Below are 23839 nucleotides of genomic sequence, written 5' to 3'. Positions count from 1 at the left end.
AAAAGAGCAAAAACTAAATCAAGATAAACGGTGCCATTGTTAACCTCCCTACAGGTCTCTCATCTGCATCTGTTTCAATCAGTTCAGGGTCTAAAATAAGAGCTGCTTCTTCACATGTCTCTCTGCTCCATGTGGCTCCCTCAGGTCACCTTCTGTCTCTCCATCCTGCTTCCTTCCTCCTCAGTCTCCTCTCTAGATTCTTCTCTCCCTGCTCAGCTCCACCCTCTTTTGAGTGGGGCAGGGAACCTGGAACCTCCCCTTTTCCTGGGGACCACTCTGTTACATTAGGAGCCAGAGAGGAAACTACCCCCAGATAAGAGAGCTGCTTAACTATCACGCTGAGGCTGGAGGCTGTGAATCTGTCAGGGCTCTAATTCCCAGTCCTGGGATGTTTTCTCTTAATGTTCAGAACTCCTAGTGATATATTGTGGAATTGCTTTCGGATTAGTTTGTTAAGAAAGTGGAAGGACAGGGAATAAATATTGCTGAATGGTTCCTATGTGGCAAAACTATTTTAAGTTCTTCATAGTTTTATATCACCGTAAGCCTTTGAGGTCAGTGTTGTTATCCCATTTTATGACTGGGAAAATTAAAATTTAGATAGGAAACTAGCCCAAGCATCCAAATGTAAGCATCCTGCCACAACACCCATATTCACTATATTAAAGTTGCAGTTGGCCAGAAAAAATTAAGGTCTAGATTAGAGCGACCAGACTAGAGAGGGAAGGTAGAGCAGACAAGAAGAACCCGAGACTTTGATGTGGAAAGCTCCTGGAATGTATAAAGTTCTGATTAAGTTTTAATTTAAAAATAAAATAACCTTCATCTAAGTTGATTTTTCTCTAGTTATGTGTCTTGAAAAATCCTATTTCTAAAGTTAATGTCTGTGTCAACTCAGGCCATTTTCTCAGAAACCCATATGATATAAGGAGGGAGGATGGCAGGGGTGCATTTGTGTCAGAAAACCCCAAACTGGTTGTTGGAAGACTGGGGTGGAGGCATTAACTCTGCCGCTGACTGTGATGTGACCTTGGGCACACCTCCTTGCCTTTTGAGCTACATGACAGCAAACACACGCACGCACGTGCATGAGTGCGAGCTCTCTGCTGGTCTGTCTGTCACGTGGCCGAGACTGGCCTCTGCATTTGCCGGGTCTCCTGACTGCAGCGGGAGCTTCTGCGGGGAGGGGCCGGCTCTTGGACAGAGGACAGTGTAGGTTCTCTCCTGCCAGGACTAGCTGTTTGTGATGCTAGCAGATGACTGCAGGGTTGTTATCTGTAAAAGAGCCAGGCTCTCAGGTTTAAATTTCAGCTTCTTCAAGGAGACCAAGAAGTTGCTTCAGAGTTATTTTTAACAGTTCTGTGTACCCTGAGATGTCATCTGCCTGGGATACAGGGAAAGATTTCACCCTTTCCTTGGTTCTGAAAGTAATGTGGGTGCTTGGAGCTTTTTCCAAGCTCTCAATAATTTCAATAATTTATTTAAGAACTCTTTAGCTCCATAGAAGGCTAGGAGCCAAATGAGGTTTGTTTTCTGAATCTGGGGAGCAATGTGGCATTAAACTGCCATATTAATGATAATATGACTTGGAAATGAAGAAATTTGAAAATTATAAAAATGCCTTCTCACAAGAAATCTGTTTACACATAATTTTCATCTGTTGTCTCACTTGATTTCACAGCAGCCTTATGCAGCACAGATATATTATGTCCATTTTGCATATGCTTGGAGAAAGGCAGGAGATGTATTTCCTTAAGAAGATGTATTTCCTTAATGCCTGCCATGTTCCAAGCACCACTGCAAGGCATGTCACAAAAACATTTGTCCTTAGTCTTGTGAGCTGGAGCTTTTTTTGCCTCCAGTTTTCTCAGAGAGATTAAGTAACTTATCCAAAGCTACATAGTTAAAAAGCAGTGACATTGCAATTCAAACCTTTAAAAAAAAACTCACAGCCTGTAAGTTTTTAAGCACTGTACTCTCCTAGAAGTTTCAGGGAATGAAATACCTCTGCATTGATCCTAGTGCTCTGGGGCTCCACAGAAAGTCTTCAGAGGCCAAAGATGATGACTTAGTCCCTCAACTTTCACTTCGGTTCATACATAACGCCTGTCATGTGTGAAATCCCTCTGTAGTACCTGGGAGAATTGAATTTCTTTTCATGGGTAGGCAAAGAGTGGGATCTTGGAATTGCTCACCTCCAGGCAGTGCTGGAATTGCCTGGAAGATGCCATGGCTTCGAGGTGGTGCCCTTGCTCAATGAATGGGATTTCCTGGATGGCAAGTCTGTCACACCCCTCCAGAGTAGCAACACTTTGCACCCTCTACTGTCATTGTTTCTTGTGTAACCTGGGGGAAACTGCTATCTTGAGACAAGTCTGTTTTTGTAACTGCAATGTATACTACTTTGCACAAATTCTTAGTGGTAATTTCAACTAACGTTTCTATCCAACAGAGTTTCAGTTCCTGCATTCAGCTTATGGTAGGAGAGCTATTTTTCCTCATCTGTATTATGGCCTATAAATGTGTTTTCTTGTAACAACAGTAGATTCCTCTCTTCCTTCCTCCCCAAATCCCATCCCCTAGGCTTGGGCTCCCCCCAGGTGGCTCAGCAGCAGTTCCTAAAGCATGCAGGAACATGTCTGATGGTGCAAAATCATGGGTTGGAGACACACGTGAACCGTCCCCTAGGGCAGCAGTGAAGGATCATGGCACTAAAAGGCGTCTGTCCTCTTTCTTACCTCTGGGGTCCCTATCTGACCTAGGTCAGAAACTTCTACCCTAACCTGGCTACTGAATTCAAACAAGTGAACAAAAATTTCTGGACCTGTGGATGGCTCCTCTGATGGCATTGTGGCACCCCTGTGGAGGAGGACCTGAATTGTTCTTATAAGAACCAAAAAAGTAAATAAATAAAAATAAAACTGTCTGCCCCAGCATCAGATTTTCCTTCTCCATCAGCAGTCTGACATGTTTGAAGACCTGGCTAACGTTAGGTAGTCTGTTCCCCTTAGCCCATATCTTGAGCTCTGGCCCATTTTCAGGGCATTTTCCTGAATGGTGAGCAGTGTGAGCCACATGTGTTACTGAGCAAGGGACCAGAACTGGATTCTCTGGGCAGTGTGGACTCCAGGCCCAAAGCACCACAGGAACTTGTAGGCACCTGTGAGGGCCCTAGCAGCGTAACTTGACTAGGTTCTTTTTGTCATAGACAGGAAGGGACCATGGGAAGGACTTGCCTTGTTACCACCCTTACCTGGGCTGCACAGGACAATGTTTTCTTAAAATATTTGCACACTTTCTCAACTTCAAACCTTGAATTGTATGGATACTGGAAATTGAATTTGTGTGTAGCACATCTTTCAGGAGATGAGCTGTGAAAATTTTTCCTTGCCATTGCTATGGGCTGTGTGATCTTGGGCAATTTGCTTATGTTTCCAGGTGATAAAGTACTTCATTCTAGATGATCTCAGAGGTCCCTTTAAATTCCATAGCCCGTCCTCTTTTATAATTTTAGTTTTTCTAGCCACAGGCCTGTTTCTCTTATTTATAGAGAGTAGTTTTTTGTTTGCCTCAGGATATCTGAACTTGATCAAAAGACTCCTTAAAAACTGAGAGATGCTCTCATGTTTCCTCACCCCTTCACTCATAGCATCTGAAATGGAAACACTAAATTGTGTATTTAGAACTCTTCACAAAATGTTATGTGCCAGGCCTAAGCTAGACTTTGAAGACACAACAACCAGTAAGAAAGAGCCCCTGCTCACAGTTTAGTGGGGAAGATAGGCAAGCCAGCAATAAGAATCACAGTGACTGCAATAGTGAACTGTGTGGGATATATAAGAGGCCTGTGTCGAGGAGACTTCATAGTAGAGACAAACCTTCCACTCATGACTGATGTGTCAGTGTCTTCCAGGTGGCATTGGGGTAGACATGCCAAGGAAGAATGAGCAAGAATACAGAGATGGGACGCTTCCTGGGAATGATAAAGTTTATCTGTGGCTGTACTGGACCTGGGGTTGGAGAGAGAGAGCAATTAAGAGTGTAGAGATCCCGGGAGTAGATTGTAAGGAGCCTTAAGTGCCACACAGGAATTCAGTCGTTAGCTGAACTTAGCAATGGAGAGCCATGGGATGTTTTTAAGGAAGACAGTTTTGTGGCTATGTCTTAGAAATAGCACTCTGATTGCAGCTTACAGACTGGAACTGGCAGATTTAAAAGCAGAGTAATGAGGAAGTGCAGTAATTTAGGGGAAACTCAACGAGATTTGACGAGAGCTGTCCACACTATGGGGATAGAAGGGTGGACAGATATCAGGATTAGAAACTAAGACTGGGGGACACTTTAATGATCCTCACCTTAGTGTTGTGAAATGCTACGGGCATGATTACTATTCTGGCATTTTATGAGACATCAAAACTGAAGCTTTGAAAGGTTCAGTGACTTGCCCAAGGTCTCACAACTAGTAAGTGGCAGAGCCCAGGCTAGAACTCAGATATCTTGCTTAATATATTGTTCAGGGTGATGGTCCCTTGCTGCCTCTCCTCCTTGTGTGCTTAACATACTGTTCAAGTGTTGGAGGGCATGAGGGCCCTGAATCCAGTGTCCAGGGAAGTGAACAACCCAGCACCTGGATACGGGCAGCATGCTGTGACTGGGCCATGGCCCCTCACTGCCAAGGGTTCTCATTTTTTCTTCCTCTCTCTATCCTTTTTAAATTGAGGTAAACACATCGAGTACATAAAGTGGTAGTACATAAACTAGTACTAGTACATACACTAGTATTCTAATTTCAAATGTACAACTTAATAACACATGGATATACTTGTATTTAACTATCACCCAGTTCAAACCAGAAAACATTTCTAGGAGTTGGTACCCTTCAAGGTACCCAAGAGCAGACATGCCTGTCAGAGCAGCTTCCTCTTTCACCAGTTTTCCCAAAGCTTCAACTGGGTTGTCTTCACCCTATGACAGCACTGTGCATGATTACTTCACAGAACGGGTTGCTTTAGAGTTGTACCTGGAAGAAGAAGATTCATATAGCATCTAACATGAAAGTCAGTCAAGTTGACTGCTAGTATCTGTTGTTTTTGTTTTTAGTATTCATATTTATTCAGTTATTTAAATTAGTAAGTATCCAAATATACAGATAATGTAGAAATTATTAACATTTGCTTTCCTATAATGAAACCAGAGGCAATACCCATTTCTTCAGGAACATATAGTTTAGTTCATCTTGTCAGTGGCAAAACAATACAAGGCACAGTCGCACTTGCTTCTTTCCTGCTTACTCTGGAATGTCACTTTCTTGTATGTAATGCTGTCTTGTTCACTCTCCGGTTGGCGTGTGGCTGTGTTGCATCCCCAGCTAGATCATAAGTACCTTGTGTGCAGTGACCATGACCCACGTGTGTTCTGTCCACCGTGCCCTCCCCTCAACACTGAGCACAGTGTGGGCCTCAGTCACTTCTTGGTTAATTTTGATTCACTTACTTCAGGTGTCACACAGCCCTTCAGGCTAATGTCAGACTTGGTTTATGATTATGGTAAGGTATGTACCACTTGGGGAGAAAAACTAGACCAGACCAGAACCTCCAAATTCTCCAGATCCTCAGCAGCCAAATTCAGGTCGCGGTGCCCTGGTGGAGCCCCTGTGGGGTCTTGAGGACATGCATTGGCTCTGTCTGACTTCTCAGAGCTGTATGTTTCACTTTTGAGGGAGCTATTTTGAGTGGTCAGGGTTTTCCAGCCACGTGGAGCGACAGTTCTAAATTTAGAGATATTTTGGTAAGACTTCTCAATACTAATTGGATTAATACTTTATTAATCCCCAGGGAGAAACCCAAGATAATTGTTTCAAACTGATTCCTCTCCTCCTGCATCAAGACATGTCTTGATGTTTAAAAAGCCGTGGACTGTGCATGGTGTTCTGCTGGGTTTCCATTTCTTCTGCCAGAATTCTCCTTTTAGTGTCACTTTCCTGCCCATGATTTCCTTCTCATTTCGCAGCATCTGCTGTAAATATTGCGGGCCATTAATGCAAGTGCAGGGTCAGCCCAAAACAGCTAACATCTAGCCTTGGGCCAGCCAAAACAGCATACATAGGCCTTGACCTCCTTCTCTGACCTCTGTACTCAAAGCCTGAAGGGACCAGAGACATCCGTGAGCCTGGATGGGCAGTGGAGGTTTTGGGGGCTCTCTAAAGGCGGACTGTGCTCATCCTCATGGAATTAGAGCTTTTAGGCAAATTTTCTTCTCATACTTGTAGCCCCTTGTTAAAATATTTCAGACATATCTGTCAGTTGCTAGTACAGCTCCACCTCCTGCTAATATACTTTGGAACATCCCATATCCACTACTCTCAAGATTTTAATTGGAAAAAACACTGTTAAGACCATTCTTTTTTACTCAAAGTAGAAATTTGGGTCAAGAACATTTTTCCTCTAGTGTTTGTAAGTATGTCAAGGGAAATATCTAAAAAGTTAGGCATTTCCCCACTTTGAAACCCTATTTCCTCTCTCCTTCCCCACAGGATACCATGAAGGTAAGTTTTTTTGTTTTTGTTTTGTTTTTTTTTTTAGTTACTCCCTTCCTTCTAGAACATAGAACGTATCATCCTTCATATAACTCAAGCTGAGCTTCGAGTCAGCCGGGAAGTCGCTGCATATTCCAGATTGGCTTCATCTCTATCCCCCAACTTTAACACTTATACTTTTCTAATGACCCAGAGGTCCTCTCTAGTTCATGAGACAGTTTCTTGGGTGGGACACCGTGAGCGCCTCAGCCAGAGACATAAAGGATATGTAAGAGGCCTGTCCATCCCCGGCTGGGTGGGCCAGAGGAGTTAGGAGGGGTTCGCCTCCGGGGCAGTGTGTGCCCCTTGGGCAGCCAGAGCTCAGCCCTCCCTTTGGACATCATGCCTGTCCATCAAGGGTCATGTCATGTAGCGGTTATTTGGGGGGTCTCTGTTTGAAAGTACTCATTAAATACACCTTCAGATGAGATTACTGACATAAAGAAAGAATCAATACTCATTTGATCTGATACTGCCACAGTCAGGGGCTCCAAGTTGGTACATACTAATGAGAAAGCGATTCAGGAACATCCAGAATAGATTATCAGGCAGTAGGAAGCAGCATCTTCATGATTCTACTGGTAGATAGAAAATTGTGATTCTGTGCATAAGCTCAGGTTCCCTTGGTTTCATATCATTTGGCAGCTCACTTAAGTGCTCCACCCCGCAACTCACCCATTGCAAAAAGGAAGGCTAAATCATCCTGTTTGTCTGAACAGGGCCCCTTGGGTATGTGTGTCTGTCTAGCCCAAGACCCTTGCTTTTTGTCTGTGATTGGTGGTGCCTACTTCTTATTTCTGCCTAATGCCATTCTTGTGTCTTCCCTTAAGCAACACTGCTGATGAAACAGGCCTGGCCACAGAACTCGTCTTCCTGTGGCACTGAAGGCACCTTCCACCTCCCAGTGGACACCGGGACCGAGAACCGAACTTACCAAGCATCCTCTGCGGCTTTCAGTAAATACAGCCTGTCTCCTCCCTTCCTGTTCCCCTTAGTTGGGACTGATTTGTGTCTTAGGAAAAAAGGAAAGGGGACTTAAAAAATTGTATAAGATACTATTTTAAGAGATTCTCCTGCCCATGCAAAAAAATTCTCCCTCCTCATACAGGAAAGGTCATCCTCTAATCATTCATCTGCTTTGGACAGTCTTTAGGGAATGGAGTACTCACCTGGTTAACAAATTAGATTAAGGACTGTTAATTTTAAATTATTTTAAAAAGAAGGACAGATGGTATATTTGAAGGCCCTTGAGAAAGGGTTTCCTTCAACAAGCACAGGTGTTCTCAATCTCGGTACTGTAGACATCTGGACTAGATAATTCTTGGTTTGGGGGGCTGTCCTGCGCATTGCAGCAAGCATAGCCTCAACCGGCTGGGTGCCAGTAGCACACCCTCATTAGGACAGCCAAAATGTCTTTAAAACATTGTTAAATATCTCTCCCTACAAGGATTTTTAACAATGTTAAAATGTCTTGTATAGGGAGCAACTTGGGGAGGGCACCCATATAGGAAACACTGCCCTTGTGGAAGCTACACTGTGAGGGCTCAGGCCAGACAGACAGCATCTGCTCAAAGAGATTGGTCACCTCACTTAAGGTTGAGGGTCATTGGGTGACCACTGGTTTCACCTTCACATCCGATTTTTAACACAAAGTTGCTTTACTGGATTAAGTGAGGACTGATGTTTAAAAATCATTGAGTGGCATTTTGACACCTTCTAAAGAATACTGTGACTTGTTAGAGCTGTCCAGAGGAGGAATGACTGACACTGAATGTGGTGAGCACTGTCTAAGTTGTGGCAGCAGGGTCCGGACTGGCCCCAGGAGGAGGACTGCAAACTAGGTCTGATAGTCTGTTTCCACGAATTATTTATTGACTGAGCAGAAGGTCACATTGTATTTTTTTTTCTTTTCTTGAAAATACTCAGTTATTCTCTCCCTAGTTATCAAGACCTCAGATGTCAACATCACCTTATGTTTATACAACATAACTTTAATCTTTTTGGAAATAAGCTTTCATATTTACTCATTCAATCTGTAGTATATCCCTATTATTTGAGTGGATTTTTAAAAAATTAGTTTCCTCACATCATTGTTTTTGTACATTTGATTTCTCCCCTCAGGTGTAGTCCCAGTAGTTTGCCCACCACCACCGCACCCATGATCCATCACCACAGTCCCTGTGCGTCTCCCCCTCCCCGCTCTGTGTGCCTCTAATCTGTGGTCATCTTTCGAGTCTTTTTCCTGACCCTTTATCTGGTTTCCCTGTATTCCACCTATAAGTGAAATCATTCAATACTTTCCTTTCTCCTTAACTCACTTAGTATAATCCTTTCCAGCTATTTGAGTGTATTTTTACTGCAGTTTGCAGACTGAGACTCAGAAAGGCAGTTTGCAGACTGAGACTCAGATGGCACTGGTGCCCAGTGCCATCCAACTACTTGACAGCACAACTAGAAAAAATATCCCCCAGGATAAGTTTCTATTACTGACTTTTTCATGAGATTAATTTTACTATTTTGAAGGAGGGATGGCAGCAATAGTATCTCAGGTGGAACTGGATGAGCATATATGACATATGAAACAGATCTATACATACAGTTTTCCTTAAGTTACACATATGGATGCAGCTACATGCAGACACCTACTGTATTGTAATAGAGGGCTGCAGTGAACGCCCGAAGAGTTGGGTTCTAGACTTAAACTCGGATGATTTATATCCAAGCTTTGGACCTTGGTTTTTTTCAACTCTAAAGTGAGAAGATTAGACTAGGTCATCTTTCAGGTTCTCTGTAGCAATTAGACTTTGATTCTGTCACCCTGGACATATGCATCCAATAATCTGCACCCCAGGAGTGACCTTCTCTCCACCTTCTCTCTCACATGTCTCCAGGTATTGGGTACTCATTCCTTCTAGAGCAACCTTTCCGTGGGAAGGATGTCTGGGTATTAGAAGGTCTTACCTTCTACTGTATTCAATTTTTCCTTAAATCCCACTGAAATGTCTAGTAATTAACATTCCACTGTCCTCACAGGCCAGCACAGTCCTTGTAAAGGATCAAAATGTACTTCTTCTCTGTAAACAAGTCATGTAAATAACCTGTGTACCTTTTAAAATATAGGTGGGATTGACCACCCCCTCCCCCCCTCCTCCCAAACACACACACAAGGGTTCATCCCAGCATACACTTTGACTTATAATGCCACAGAAAATTCAGGGCACTTTGACAAATTCAGTTCAGTTTCACCAGCACTTGGTAAGCCTGTTTGTTATTAAGTCTCCCTGCTATTTATTCAGTGTTGTCATCTTCTGCTACAAGGAGACTTAGGGGTCAAGGCAAGAATGAGACATAGAGCCTTGTCCAGACATATAAATCTGGTGGTCAATAAACCGATTAGTCTAAAAGGCATCCTTGATGTGAGGATCAATGCCTTTGGAGGTGGTCGGGGCTCTACAACAGAAAAAGATTTATGACAGTGCAAAGAACTGAAGAGAGAACTGAAAAGGTTTCATTTTGCTAGTGTACATACTCTGTTCTCCTTTTTGACAGAGCCTACAGTCACGGTTAGGAACCTGAGAGAATAGACAGGGTATCATAAACAAAGCCTTTTTCATAAGACAGAGCTGGTGCTTGTAGTGATCAAATTCTTTTTTTCTCTCATTATTGCTCTTAGCAAAGTGGGGATACAAAGGCCAATATACGAGATACTTAAGATTGCACTACTGAGACCTATAACTCGGGGAGGAACACTGCCTGGGGCAGGTTAAGCCCTGAATCTGGGCCCAGCTCTGCACTGATTATACTGTGCCATTTTGGGAAAGTTTTGGCCCCTCTGTGTTCTAGATTCTTTATATTAAATGGAGAGAGTTGAATATAGCGTCCTTCAGGACATTCCAAAGTCCTAATTCTGTGACCTTCAGACTTAGGTACAACTCCTTTCAGGAGTGCCAGGCCTTCAGTGAGTTGAATCTAAAGTTCTTTAGAGCAAAACTCATGAGTTTTGTTTTTTTGCATCAAATTGAGTAGTTCCTTTTACTTATTTGACCAAAGTAATGAATCCAGAATTTCGTGATATCCAGGGTAGCCAAGGCTATAGCCCCAGGGGAATTCCCATGATCCTTAAGGGTATGGACAGGACTACCAGTGAGTTGTAGAATCGTCAACAATGCTTTCTTCATAAAAGTTTACTGAAACACTTCTTGGAACTTCTGTTAGCACTCAAGAGACCCTATGAGTTTTTCTACTCTAGATAAGGCTATTCTTTCAGACAACTGATATGACTCCCTCCCAGAGGCAGTTTGCTGCCTCCTGACACACATAACAACTTCGAGGACCTACTATAGTTAAAGGAAGGGCCCTCAGCAGCTTTCTCCCAACACAAACCTGCCCCCCTCTCTCCTCTTTCTTGTCAGTACCTGTGAACATTTGTATTGGTCTTTATAATTATTACGTTCTCTCACTCTGCAGTCCTGCTTCTTCCTGCTCAAACTGTCTTGACAAACAAAACCTGCAATAGCATCTTTTCAGCTGCCAGGGGTATTCTAACTATTGATTTGTATTCTGAGTACCTGTGTGTCTCATTTCATAACTAAAGGGAAGCCATCTCAGACGTCTATTCTTAGATGTGGAAAACAAATTCTGCAGTCTCTCGGAGCCTTTTGATTTTCTGCAGAGAGATCACTGCAGCACTTTGTAAGATGGCACAGAGTGGGTATTAACGGCTTCCCCAGGGGAGGAAAATTCTAGAGCACATTCTTGGGAGGCATAAAGATAAGTTGCCAGTATTGTTGGCTTGCTAACTTTAAACAAGCACAAATGATAACATTTGAAACCATAAAATTTTAGAATCTTAGAATCCTGGGGTCTATGTTCCAAGTTGGACTATACCATAGAAGTTGTAGCTAAACTTCTACCTGTTGTTGTCTGAACTATCAGAACAGTCTTTGCTTACACACCCCAGGAGGAGAAACTTAATAGAGAGAATGATAGCTAACTGTTACTGTTTTTAATGTGTCAGGCACTATTCTAAGGGTCTGGCTGGCAAATACTAACTAATGTACTTACCATAGGAGACCATGATAGTATTGTGAATGGGAATTGTTATCCCCATTTTACAGATGAGGAGACTCGTGTGTTCTGTGCTATTAAGCAGCAGACCTGGCGTTTGGACTTGGGTAGTTGGTGTTACTCTATACTACAGTAACCACTGCTCTGTGGTGGGTAGTTCTGAGAGAGAGGCAGCTTAGGGATCTGGGATGTCCTGCCCTCCTTTACAAAAAAAGAGATGTTCTCCACTCTTGCGAAGCTCCCCATATCTTTTAAATCGGGAGCTGGCACAATTTCATTGTAAAGGACCAGGTAATAAATGTTTTAGGCTTTTCACACCATATGTTCTCTGCCATAACTACTGTTGTCCCAGGAAAGTAGCCAGCTAGTATGTAAAGGAGTAGACATGATGGTGCTACTGAAACTTTAGTTATAAAACAAGGTGTTTTTAGTGATAAAAACAAGGTACCAAAACCACTGTACTTTTCCCATTTGGAATACAAAAAAGATTCCAAGGTAAAATTTTAAAATAGTCTTCTGCATATCCCTAACTTGGGTAGTCACAGTCTGTCCTATCATTTTAAACTTCTAGGGTCTTGGAATGAACAATAAGCCCTTTCATCTCTATTTTACATTACTACTTTTTTTCTTTTTTGACAAAGTGATTATGATCCCTTGATCTTAGTCCATTGTGGACATGTCCATCTTGAGTATCCTCTTTTACAGATGAATAAACTGTGACTCTGAGGTGAAGTACCCCTTGGATGGCTCCTTTTACATGTTTTCCAGCCTAACCAGTGTCTGCTTGTCCTGTGACCACATCTTGTGACTAGATCCATAGTCGAGAACCTTGGAGGGACCTGTTCTAGACCCTTACTCCAGTTGACTCCCAGCTCCACTTCCAGTTAGCTTCAAGTTATTATCAGTGCTAACTTCTCAGTGGTGTATTTTTTCCACTGCATCCTTTTCTCCCAAGCATATTTGTTCACAAAATCAGTTTCTTATGTAGCAAATTGGAGCTACAGGTGGAAAGATAAATGACATGATTTTAGGTGGAGGGGCAGGACACCCCCTGCCTGTGGTGCCTTTTGTGGCAACTGAACAGCTTTCATCCTACAGATACCTCAGAGGGCAGGAGCACCACACCAGAGCTGGCATGGCTTGCTTTGTTTGGAGCTAGAACAACGGTAGAATTTTATTTCAGGAGGAGATCTTCATTCTTAGCTTTCTAATTTTATAAAATAAGAAACTTAAGGCCCAGAGACTTGGCAATAGTCACAACAAATTGTAAAAAACCAGATCTCCTCTCTTCCCATAAAGAAACCTCTCTACTTTGTCCCTTAAAGCCATGATCCCCTACCTTCAACTCAGAAGTTTCTAAAAAGACTTACCTTTTCTGAGCCTGCTGGATGAGGATCCCCTTTTATAAAGGGAGACTTTGAGGGGTCATTTGATGGTTACTTGGGTTCCATAGGATCATTCCATTTTGTGATTATGTAAGGACATGGTCTTGTTCCTGATTCATGTTTCACATTTCTCATAAGAACATGGGATCTGACTCTCTTCCAGACAATTCAGATCTGTGTGACTGCTCAGCCCCAGTCGTACCCTTTGACTATCCAACTGTTGTACCAAAATGGCCTGGGTTCCAGGTTGATATGAAACTGTGATCCCTGGATCTGAGGCAGAGAGAGTTTCCTTTAACCCTTAAGGAGGAAAAACCAGCTCTATAGAGCATAGTTGTTCAGCATCCCGGAAAAATGAGGTATTTGAGGTTTTCAACTTAGAAAATGAGATGTTTTAGGGAGGAAGGGAAACATGGCAGATGGAAGTTCTAAAAGGGAGAAAATTCCAAGAATAATGGAGAAGGTAAGAGGAAAACAGGACAGAAGGGGCCGAAGATACTCTGGAGTGAAAAGGCTTTTACAGCAAGCCTCTGAGTCTCCCATCAACTGTGCGCCTAAATATCTCACACACAGCGCTCAGAATCCCAGACTGTTGTGCTGCAGGGAGTCTTTTAAGAGATCATCTAGTTCCAGCCCCTCATTTTATAGATGAGAGCCCTGACCCAGAGACGCAAAAGAGGCCAGAATCACACATGCAGCCCTCGGTACCAGGAGAGAGCTGCCTCTCAGGGCTTTCTGGGTGCACCCCTGTTACATCTGTTCTCATCTGTGTTCCCAGCCTGGATTCAGCCCTTCCTGGTCTGGGGGGTTGTGACTGGGATCTGCTGCCTTTCTTCTGCCAACTAATTGGAAGTCTTTCTCATTGCATTGGTACAGGATACACTGCAGGGACACCATACAAAGTCCCACCGACCCAGAGTAATACTGCCCCGCCCCCTTACTCCCCGTCACCAAATCCCTATCAGACGGCCATGTATCCAATCAGAAGTGCCTATCCCCAGCAGAATCTGTATGCCCAGGTAAGTGCACATGGGAAGGGGGCCTATTCCTTCCACAGGTAAAGAAGCCATCAAAAGGAATGGGGTGGGGGAGAATGGGAAGGAGAATATATGCATCTGGGCAGCTGTCACACTTGTGTCATTAAACAGTGTCCCTATAGACTGCACACTCCTGGAGGGTGATGTGTGAGAGCTTTTCAATTCAATCCTTTGAATACCAGTGGGAGAACTGATATTCAGAAAGGGGAGTGACTTGTCCAGGACCATGCAGGGAGTTACTGGTTCAGTTGGGATGAGACCTTGTATGTCTTAAACTTCTGTCCCCACCTCCCACATCTGTCTACCCTTCCTTTAGAAAGTCTGTGAATGAGTGGGGAGGAGATAAGTACCCAGACTGTAATCAGCTCCCCGTGTCACCCGGAGCATGTTCTTTGTGCCCTCTGTGCCACAGCACCCCCACCTGGGCTCCTTCACTGTGAAGGGAGGGCTGGAGGCGGCTTCTTAGGCCGTAGCACACATGTGGCACATGTGGAGTGGCGAGGACACTTTTTAGTTAAAAAGTTTTGTAGAGTAGAAGTCCAAACTTTTAAAGATAAAGTAGGCTTGACATCAATTTTTCTCATTTATGGTCGATACTAGGCTGCTTATAGGTTGCTCTGCACTGTGCTCCCAGACCTCGGTTGTTACAAACCCACATTCTGAGGCTCTCTCTATTAATAAGAACATTTAAGAAGCCCCAGATTAAGATGATCCGGGGACCCTTGTCTACTTCATTCAAAGGTCAGTAGGCTGCAGGCTGTGGTGGCAGGAAGCTGCCACATGATCCAGGCAAAGGAAAGTCACTTCAGGTCCTTATCTCCATCTTCACCTTTTGCCTAAAGGGCAATTGAAGGCAAGAGACATGGGGACTGCTCTCTTCATTTACAGCCCCCCCCCCCCCGCAGGTAAAATGACAAGTCACACCACTTGACCATTTATAGAAATCCTTTGAGTGTGTGCTCACAGTGCTCTGGCTATATCCTTCTTCACACATTAAATAGCTCATAGAAACACACTGCAGTAACATACAGTTTTAAACGCTAAAGTCAGCATTCAGGGAATAGCATGTTTACCCCTAGGAACAACTTAGGACGGAGTGGGAACCGTATTCTTCAGACCAGGGCTGAGCCAGCACTGAACTCTTCGTAGTGAGGTGGAAGCAGAGCCGAGCTGGGGCCCAGAGCTTGTATCCCTGAGCCAGTGCCTCTCTCTGACCTACCTTTCAGCGCCGGGGCAGCGGGGGATTGGGGGTTGAGGGGGGGCTCGGATTCCCTCTCCTCTCCCCATCCTGCCTCGCCTCTGCAGCAACCCCTGTGGCCTCCTCCCCCTCCATAGGGAGCCTACTACACACAGCCGGTGTATGCTGCCCAGCCCCACGTTATCCACCACACCACGGTTGTCCAGCCCAACAGCATCCCCTCTGCCATCTACCCGGCACCAGTTGCTGCCCCAAGGACCAACGGCGTGGCCATGGGCATGGTAGCGGGCACCACCATGGCGATGTCAGCAGGTAAAGGCAGTCTTTGTACCGTGTACCACAGTCCTTCAGGAGCTCAGTGGAAAACAGTTGTAGAATCAGCTGCAGCCTGGCATGAGAACTCTGTCGGGGTTCTGGGAATCCAGAGGACCCTTTAACTGTCCTCAGGGGTAAGGAAGATTTCACCGAGTAGGGCATGTAGAACGTGGCCCTGCTGCACCACCAGGGAGGGCCCTGTATGCCCTTTTACCGCACAATCACCACACTGAGTGGTAATTGGTAGTTTCTAGGAGTTTCCCCACTAACCTTGCCTGCTGGGGCTCTGGTCTAATCTACTGGGAGCTAGTCCCCAGGACCCCAACAAGGAGTAAGAGGGGGCAGAGCAGGCCTTCAAGGGGGAACAGGCTCACCAGAGAGATGAGAGTAGGAAGAGCTGTTCAGGAGAAAAACCTGAATGTGGCACGTTCAGAGAGGAAATGGCCCAAGACACGTGGGAACTAGAGGCACGCAGTCAGAAGGGGACCTGGGGGAGGCAGTGAAGATGAGCAGTCATGTAACAGGAAGCCAGAATGGGACTTGGGCAGAGAAGCAACATTTTCTAGTAGAAGACGGAGGCAGAATTAGATGGGCAAGGCTGGAAGCAAGTAGGTCACGGGGGAACACTATAGACCAGAAGGGAGAGAAGGATGTGAGGACTTGGCAGCACGGTTCTAGAAAGAGTAGGGTGTACGTTGGGGACATGCCCAATAATGAATGGTAAAGTGTGAGAGCAGGAGTCCAGGAAGGCCCTTCTCCGGCTTACACCACACATCAGACCTCTGCTTGCCAGGAACCGTAGGGCAGGCCTGGGGGAGATGACAGGAAGAGCAGATTTAGGGAAGTCTTTGGGTGAGATAACATTCAGAAGAGCATGAGAAGAAAAGAGGGCTCTAACTCTAGGAGACCCAGCATTTAAATATAAGCTGGTCACTTTCTGAAGGAAAAGAATACAACAGGTGGTCAGGAGGTGGGATTTTATTCTGGCCCTAAGGTAAGGGGTTTGTTCCCCATATCAGGACAGTGAAGTTATTTACTGCTTGGTGTCAGCCAGCCCAGGGTAATGCTGCTCTGCCCCCTCTTACTCCTTGTTGGGGTCCTGGGGACTAGCTCCCAGTAGATCAGACCAGAGCCCTGGCAAGCAAGGTTAGTGGGGAAACTCCTAGAAACTACCAATTACCACTCAGTGTGGTGATTGTGCGGTAAAAGGGCATACAGGGCCCTCCCTGGTGGTGCAGCAGGTTAAAGTGTGAAGCTGTCTGCAGCCACTTCAGTGCCAGTTCTGTCCCCACCCCAGAGGTGACCACATGGCTGGCAGACCTCTCCTGACCCGCCCACTGCTCCCCTCAGCAGTGTGCTTTGTCCATCTGCCTGTTCTGCTCCCCGCTCTTGATTCTCTGGTGAATCTTCTTACTGCCCCTGCACCTCTGGCCGGTACCCTAGTTCTGTATGCATAAATATCTTTAAAAAAAAAAAAAGAGGAATCGTGGTTAGCTTAGTACAGCTGAGAAGTCTCCCCTAAAAGCATGAAGTCTGCCAGGCAAGGCGGGGTCCAGCTCTGCAAAAAGCCATGGTTTTGCCCTGCCCTGTGCCCTGGAGTTGCTGCATCAGGTTTACTCTTCTTTCTCCAAACGCTCAGGTACCCTGCTGACTGCACCCCAACACACGGCGATTGGGGCACACCCTGTCTCCATGCCAACATACAGGGCCCAAGGAACCCCAGCGTACAGCTATGTGCCCCCACATTGGTAAAGCCTGCAGCCCATCCAAGTGAGTTATACCGGGGTGCTGGGTGGGAGGGGACTAGGCCCAGTCACCAGGCACTCCCCTTGAGTGTCACTCGTAAGAGTCGCTTTAGCTCCTTGTTACCCCATAGTCCTCGGAGTAGTTCAGTGAAATGATAGCTCTGTTTTACAGGTCAAGACCTAAACTTCACTGGTTAAGTGATGTTGAATTAAGCTGGAACTTGACTCTAGTCCTCTAGTGCTAAATTCTGTGCTCTTTACTATTCTAAGGGCTTAAGGCTTCTTAGAACTCTGGGCCCCATTCTTCAAAATGAAATCTTACCTCAGCCAGATGCAGCGTCCTCCCAACGCTGCCTCGTCAGCGCTCCAAGATGTCACTTCGCAATGCCCTGTCCTCCACTGCCTCCAGGAAGGCTTGGCAGTCACCCGAAGCAGGTAGCTCCCCAGTGGAGAGGAGGGAGTCTAGAGGCTGCTTGAAGGAGCCTCAAAATGGTATCTAATGGTTTCCCTTCCCCCCTCAGATCTGGAGTCACACATTGTATGCAACTACTCAAGTCTTACACAGGTGCTGGAGCAGTTCCCTAGCAGCACCGCCTCTATTTGCAAGAAGAGACAACGGAAGTGCAAGGGTCACTTTATGCATCTTAAATGGTTTTGGTTTTTATTTTTGGTTTTTGTAAAAGCTGCTTTTTCTGAGCTCCTGCCTCTCCCACTGTCCCCCTCTTAGCCACTGCCCCTCTAGTTCTACCCCCTCCTCCTGCCTGATCAGGTACATTCTCTCTGCTTTTTCCTTCCAAGCATCTCGTCCCCTGGGAGCCCACTGCAGTGCCAGGGAGACAATTGTTTGCTGTAGTGGTTCAGCTGCAGGCTTGGTTTTATTTGAAGAGAGTAACAGATGTGGCCCTGTGGTCCATGGTATATGGACTCAGAACTATTGAGCAGGCCCATCTGGAAATTGTTTCTTTTTTTAAATTTTTCTTAAGATTACGACATTCTATGTCCTAATGAAACGTCTCCTGAGAACCATCACAACAGACCAAGGACAAAGTCACCTCACCTGATTAGGCAGGAATGTTCATAGCAGCTTAATATCCCAAGCTAAGAACCTGGGGAAACCAGATTCTTACCTTGGGAGAATTTGGGAGAGGGGAATAGGGCAGGTGGTAAGGAAAAAGCAGGGAGAGACTTTTGCCCTGCTGGTTTTGTTTTGTAGGTCTCTGGCCAAATTGTCTGGGCCTAGACCCTCTGATTTGCACAGTAATGTTAACTGACCTGGCACTTCCTCAGAAGGCAACTCTGACTTCAGACCTGCCAAGCAGCTGCAGAGTGGCAGGATCCCAGCCTCCCAGAGCCTTGGAAAGCCAGATGCCCCTGTAATCCAGACCTTGGCCTCTGAGCACTCATGGACCCACTCTGATGAGGAGCTTCCTCCTGATGAGAGTGGAAACTTGTGGCTTTTCTCTCCCTTCCCTTGGTCCATCCCTGTGACAGGGCTCACCCTTCTGTCCATGGGGCTGGCAGGCAAGCCAAGCTCTTGGTTACCTTATGCCACCATGGCCAAAGTGAAGGAACCACTTTCCAAGTGGGTGCTGGCAGCTCTGAAGGTCAGGATGGTGAAGGAAAAGCAATAGCAATAAACATTTCATAGACTCATGGAACTGAAGGGACCTTAGCAATCATCTCATCCATTCCCCAGTTTGACAGCTAGGCCCTGAGAAACAAAGGACTTCTTTAGATCACCAGTAAATTAGCATTAAATGCAGCCTTCCTGCCTAGGGGCATGTTGCCTACAAAAATTGACCTAGGGATGGATTGGCTTGGTTTTGTAAAAATTAGTTCAGCAGCGCCCACACCTGGTGAGCTCTGGAATAGTCTGGGCTTTTGTTTCTGCTCTTCCTCCATGGACTCCAAATGCAGGGGTTGAAGACTGGGCAGAGGTCACGTGGGGCAGATGGCAGAACAGAAATTGCAAATGAAGAAGTAACATTTAGAAATTCTGTGAAGACATCTGGAACTTGCATCCTATTCCAGCCCTAGGAGCAGGTGGGCTGGCTGAAAAGGAGAGTCTCTTTTAGGACAGTGGCCCCTCATCCTGAGTCCTGGGAGGAAGACAAGGATGAGGCCCAGGAGACAGTAGCTCTCCTGAGAACAGACCTATGGGACAGGAGGCCCTGCTAGTCTCAGCCAGGAACCCTGGCTGCCCCTGCACTGCCCTCCTGCTCCTGGCTTTCGGCTGGGCCAGCAGCCCTTCTGGTAGGGGCGAGAATATTTTACTGTATAAAATGGGATCATTGATGACATTTGGGACTTTTAAATCACTTCATTTTAAATTCACGCAAACTTAGATATAACCCTTCCCCTACCTCCATGTCTCCCTAAAGGAGGAAAAAGTCAGGAAACCCTTGGGCCAGAAGGACCTCAGAGGCTGACTGGTCACTCCCAGGAGGGCAAAGCCCATCAGCACCCTCAGCCCAGATCCAGGAGTCGGGGGTCACCTTCTTGGCCTCCTAAGGAACTGCAGGGCCGGTAAGGAGAAACCCAGCTGTTCTGAACAGTCTTGTAGGGTGCTGACAAGGTTTCAGTTTAAAATAACAGAAGTTTTCCAGTGTTAATCCATTTTTTTTTTTTGCAAATACCTCGTCCCACTCTCTGGTTTTGTAAGTGTGGGTGAAGGTTGTTTTAGATTGTCATACATGTTTGGAAAATGCCAAAATAGTAATAGAAATTTTTTGCATTTACCAGGTGCTTCATAGGTTTCAGAGCACTTCAGTCTTTAATTTACTGGCCCTGAAAGAGAGACAGGTCAGAACTATTTATACCCTTTTGACGAGTGAGGAAATTGGTTCTAGAAGGAAGGGGAGCTTGCCCAAAACGAGCAGAATGCTGGTATCCTAACAGATTCCCTTGCACGCTGCTGTGTCTAGGTGAACTGGGGTAGATTCAGAAATGGGAGAAGAGGTGACCTAGGAATGATCTTGTCACTTTGGTTCTTACTACACAAGTAAGTGGAAACTAACATCTAGTACCTCACAGTCCATAAAAGTTTCACACCCACCATCTGTTAAGTCTGAAGTAAATGATTCCTTCCATTTGATTCATGAGAACAGAAACGGGACTTGCTAAGGCGCAGCAGTGCCACTCGCACCCAGTCTGCACATAAGGGCTTGCAGTTGAAGCATCTGTGCTCTGCACCCTTTTAGCCCTACGTAATTTGAAATCAAAGACAAGCCCCAAGGCAAAAGCCAGGTGTGGAAGGCTGGCAGAGTGCAGGCCCCGCGCCCTTTATACAGTGAGCACCAGAGCCTCAGTTCAGCTGGCCTCATCTGCTTGCTTTGACAAGATCCACAAGCCTGGCCAAGCTTGGGGAGTCACTGCAAGGCACTGAGCCCAGGCGGGCAGGGACGGTACCTGTTAGGATGAGCACCCTCGGTAGGGTCACCGGTGTCTGTCGTGGATATCCTCCAAAGACGACCTGGTCACACCAGACAGGTCAGCTGACTGACCTGGAAGGGCCCTGTCTTTGTAGGAAGTCCAACCACCGGAGACTCGTGGAGAGGGGGCTGGGAGGCCACATGACAGCTGCAGTGCTGTAGGCACCCCAGCAGCTCCCCAACATCACCAGCCAGTCCTCTTGGCTTCCCACTTGTCCAGACTCCTCACATCAGCCTGAAGGCTGCAGTGCCCCCAAGTGGTTAAGAGCCTGACACACAATCTTTCTGCTACTTTGGGGGTTTGGGGGGAATCATTTCTTCCCCTTAGACCAGACAGTTGCAGCTCCTCCCTCTCCTGGCAGTGACCCGAAAGTGCAGAGCCTACATACAGAACAAGAACACACACCTGTCTAGTTTGTGTATAAAGTACTTAGACATTGATTGCCAAAATCCCTTTTTCGATAGAAAAAAGGAAGTCTGGGAAGGCTTAAGAGACTTGCCAAAGGTCACACAGCTCGTATGAAAAAGCTAAGATTTGGGCTTTTTAAATCACTTTGCCCTTTTTGCTGGCTGCTGAGTCTCTGATGGCAGGTATGAAGAAAGGATGTCTGCCCCAAACGGAGGAACACATTCCTTCCAGCTGAGCAGGGCTCTGAGGACCGAGGAGCATATCTGGCCAGCAGGGTAAGAATTTTCAGAAAGGCCTAACTTCACAATAGCACTTTGGGGTCATGATGCCGAGGGCCAAAGACATGCTCAGAGGCCTCTGTTGATGGAACCTTAGATCCCTGCCCGCTCTCCACGAGTTGGCACTCGCAGGGCGCTCTGATCACCAATACCATATCCAGCCCTGGGCTGAGTGACCTGAGACACTGCGGTCTCCTTATCCCAGCTCTTACCCTGACCCTCCAAATTTTCTAGGTGTGAGATGTCCCACTTCCAGGCCTCTGGGAATGCTTCTTTGGAAGGGCTTCCTTTGGCCTGAGTGACCTTCTGAAATGAATCACATGGAGCTTGAAAGTAGGACAGGCCCTAGGTCACCAAGTTGTGGTGTCCTCATTATGGGGACAGGACTTGGCTCGAGGCCCAATGAGGCACAGGCTGAGCCAGCCTGGAGCCCTGCAGATCAGATTAGTAGGTTCTGCTTTGTGTCCAGATAGGGCCCAGAGGGCGTGGGGCAGGAGTCCAATTGGGTTTTAGTCACCACATTCTAGCTGGATCAGGAATTTCGATACCACCACCACCACATTTCAATTGCAGCTGAAAACGTATATGGAACCTCCACTTTTCCATGCTGTATTCCAGCACATTACTATAGGGTATGCTGTCCCCAGCTACTTGCCAAACTTGGGGATCCAGAGAGGAGCAGTTTGGGAGTAGAGTGAGCAGGTGGGAGGAGGCTTCAAGACAGTGTACAGCCCCAGGGGAGTCCACACCCCACCCAAAAGCAGGATGGTGACAGACACCCAGCTAGCTGTGATCAGATTCCCACCTGCGCCTCTGTGGACATTTCAGGGCTGGTCCTTTCTCGGCCACCTTCCCCTTGCGCCTTGAAAATTCGTTTTTGAAATCAAGCATTACCTGGTTCCAGGGCCAAGCCTTCAAAATTCCAGCAGGCCAACTTCGACATTCCATAGCCAACCTTGCCTGAGCCAAACTTGGGCCCCACTACCCCAGTTTCTCCAGTGGGTATTTTCTACCGTGCAAGCTGTCAAGTCCAGCCCAGAGGCCAAGTGAGGGACACAGGAGTTGGCACTGGCTGCCACAAAGCCTGAAAGAGAAATGAGCTCTTGCTTCCCCATGACTTGTCCTTAGCACCTGGGCATTTTCGCTGTAGCAGTGAGGCCTGTATCCATTCCAGTCCTGGTAGAGGGGGTAGTTTCCTTCCTGAAGCAGAATAGAAACAATAACCTTGCAGACAAGCTTCAGCCCATAAGAGTCAAATGGGTGGCATCACCCTTAGGCCTGACCCCAGCAAGACCAGCATGTCCAGGCTCCAGCCTTCCCTGTATGCCTGAGAGTCAGGGGGAGAGTGGACTGCCCAGAGGCCAGGTTATCTGGATCTGTGGTTAGACTCAAGCTCTTCCTTGCCAGAGCAGCAAGGATGGGGCTCCAGCAAATTGGAGTTGTCTGAAATGGCCTATTGAGGCCCAAGGGACTGTCCCCACCTCCTGACTCAGAAGCATCTGCATTCCTGTTTCATATCACATGACAGAGAAACCTGTTCTCATGGCATGTAACATCCCTGTGAGAGCATTGTATATGATTTTGTATTTTTTAATTCATTTTAATCTACAGGTTGGAATCTAATTTTTAAATTTTATTGGAATTCACATTTTAAAAAGAAAAGCATTTAAAATAATAAACCTTTGACTGGTGTCTTCCAAGTAGTTTGATCGAAAAACTTTTAGGTGTTTTCAAAACACAGCCTGGAGTGTAAAGATTGGAAAGCCCCATGGCCTCGCTTGTGTGTATGAAGTGTAAATCTGGTTTTGTTTCGTTGTTTTGGATTCTTTTGGGTTTTGTTTTGTTTTGAAGATCAGATAGTGATCACTCTGAAAGATTGAAGCCAAGAATTTGTAATTATGATATTTACTGTAAGCTGTAGAACATTCAATAACTATTAAAAAAAAAGTTTCCAAAAATTTTTAAAGTGACCAGATGTCGTTCTTGGGAGTGGTGGTGGTGGGGGGGGAGGGATGCAGAAGCAGCCTGGGCATCCCCTTGAGCTGCCAGGATTTTAGAGGGAACAAGCCAGAAAAGCTTTCAGGTAAAGGTGGGAGCCGTGAAGACCAGACACCTGGTCCCACCTCTCTTCATCCCACTCCTAGGAGAAGACCTCAATATGACGAAGGGGCAGGTGAAGAAACAGGCCAAAGCTATACCTTTCTCTTACCTTCTAAGATGCAGAAAATGGAGGGGTACTCCGGAGGGGAGCAATGCTTATAACCTCAGGGCTCAGCACCAAGATGGGTGCTCCTGCCCCAGACAGGAGGGTGTTTAGAAACTGTGGTCCGCCCCTGTCATGGGAAAGGAGGCCAGAGTAGAGGGCACCCGATCCCTCTCCCACTCACCTAGAGCACTGGT

General features: G+C 46.1%; 1 protein-coding gene across 3 annotated transcripts in view; it reads left to right on the top strand.

Moving 5' to 3' along the window:
* Window positions 1-23391, top strand: part of FAM168A (family with sequence similarity 168, member A) — a 158266-nt gene extending 134875 nt beyond the window's left edge. The window contains exons 4-10 of one of the 3 annotated variants that reach the window (XM_012725481.1): window positions 2453-2479; window positions 6533-6544; window positions 7405-7530; window positions 13903-14045; window positions 15399-15573; window positions 17216-17346; window positions 17843-23391. In XM_012725481.1, the coding sequence (XP_012580935.1) occupies window positions 2453-2479; window positions 6533-6544; window positions 7405-7530; window positions 13903-14045; window positions 15399-15573; window positions 17216-17328 (596 nt within the window). In that variant the 3' untranslated portion in view covers window positions 17329-17346; window positions 17843-23391. The remainder of the gene's footprint in view (window positions 1-2452; window positions 2480-6532; window positions 6545-7404; window positions 7531-13902; window positions 14046-15398; window positions 15574-17215; window positions 17347-17842) is intronic. The other 2 variants (XM_012725482.1, XM_004683181.1) reach the window with 2 other exon arrangements.
* Window positions 23392-23839: the final 448 nt, after the last annotated feature.

This window comes from Condylura cristata, unplaced genomic scaffold (assembly GCF_000260355.1).
Source record: "Condylura cristata isolate star-nosed mole 26May11 unplaced genomic scaffold, ConCri1.0 scaffold00015, whole genome shotgun sequence".
Classification (NCBI taxonomy): domain Eukaryota; kingdom Metazoa; phylum Chordata; class Mammalia; order Eulipotyphla; family Talpidae; genus Condylura; species Condylura cristata.
This window is presented reverse-complemented; position numbering and strand designations above follow the sequence as displayed.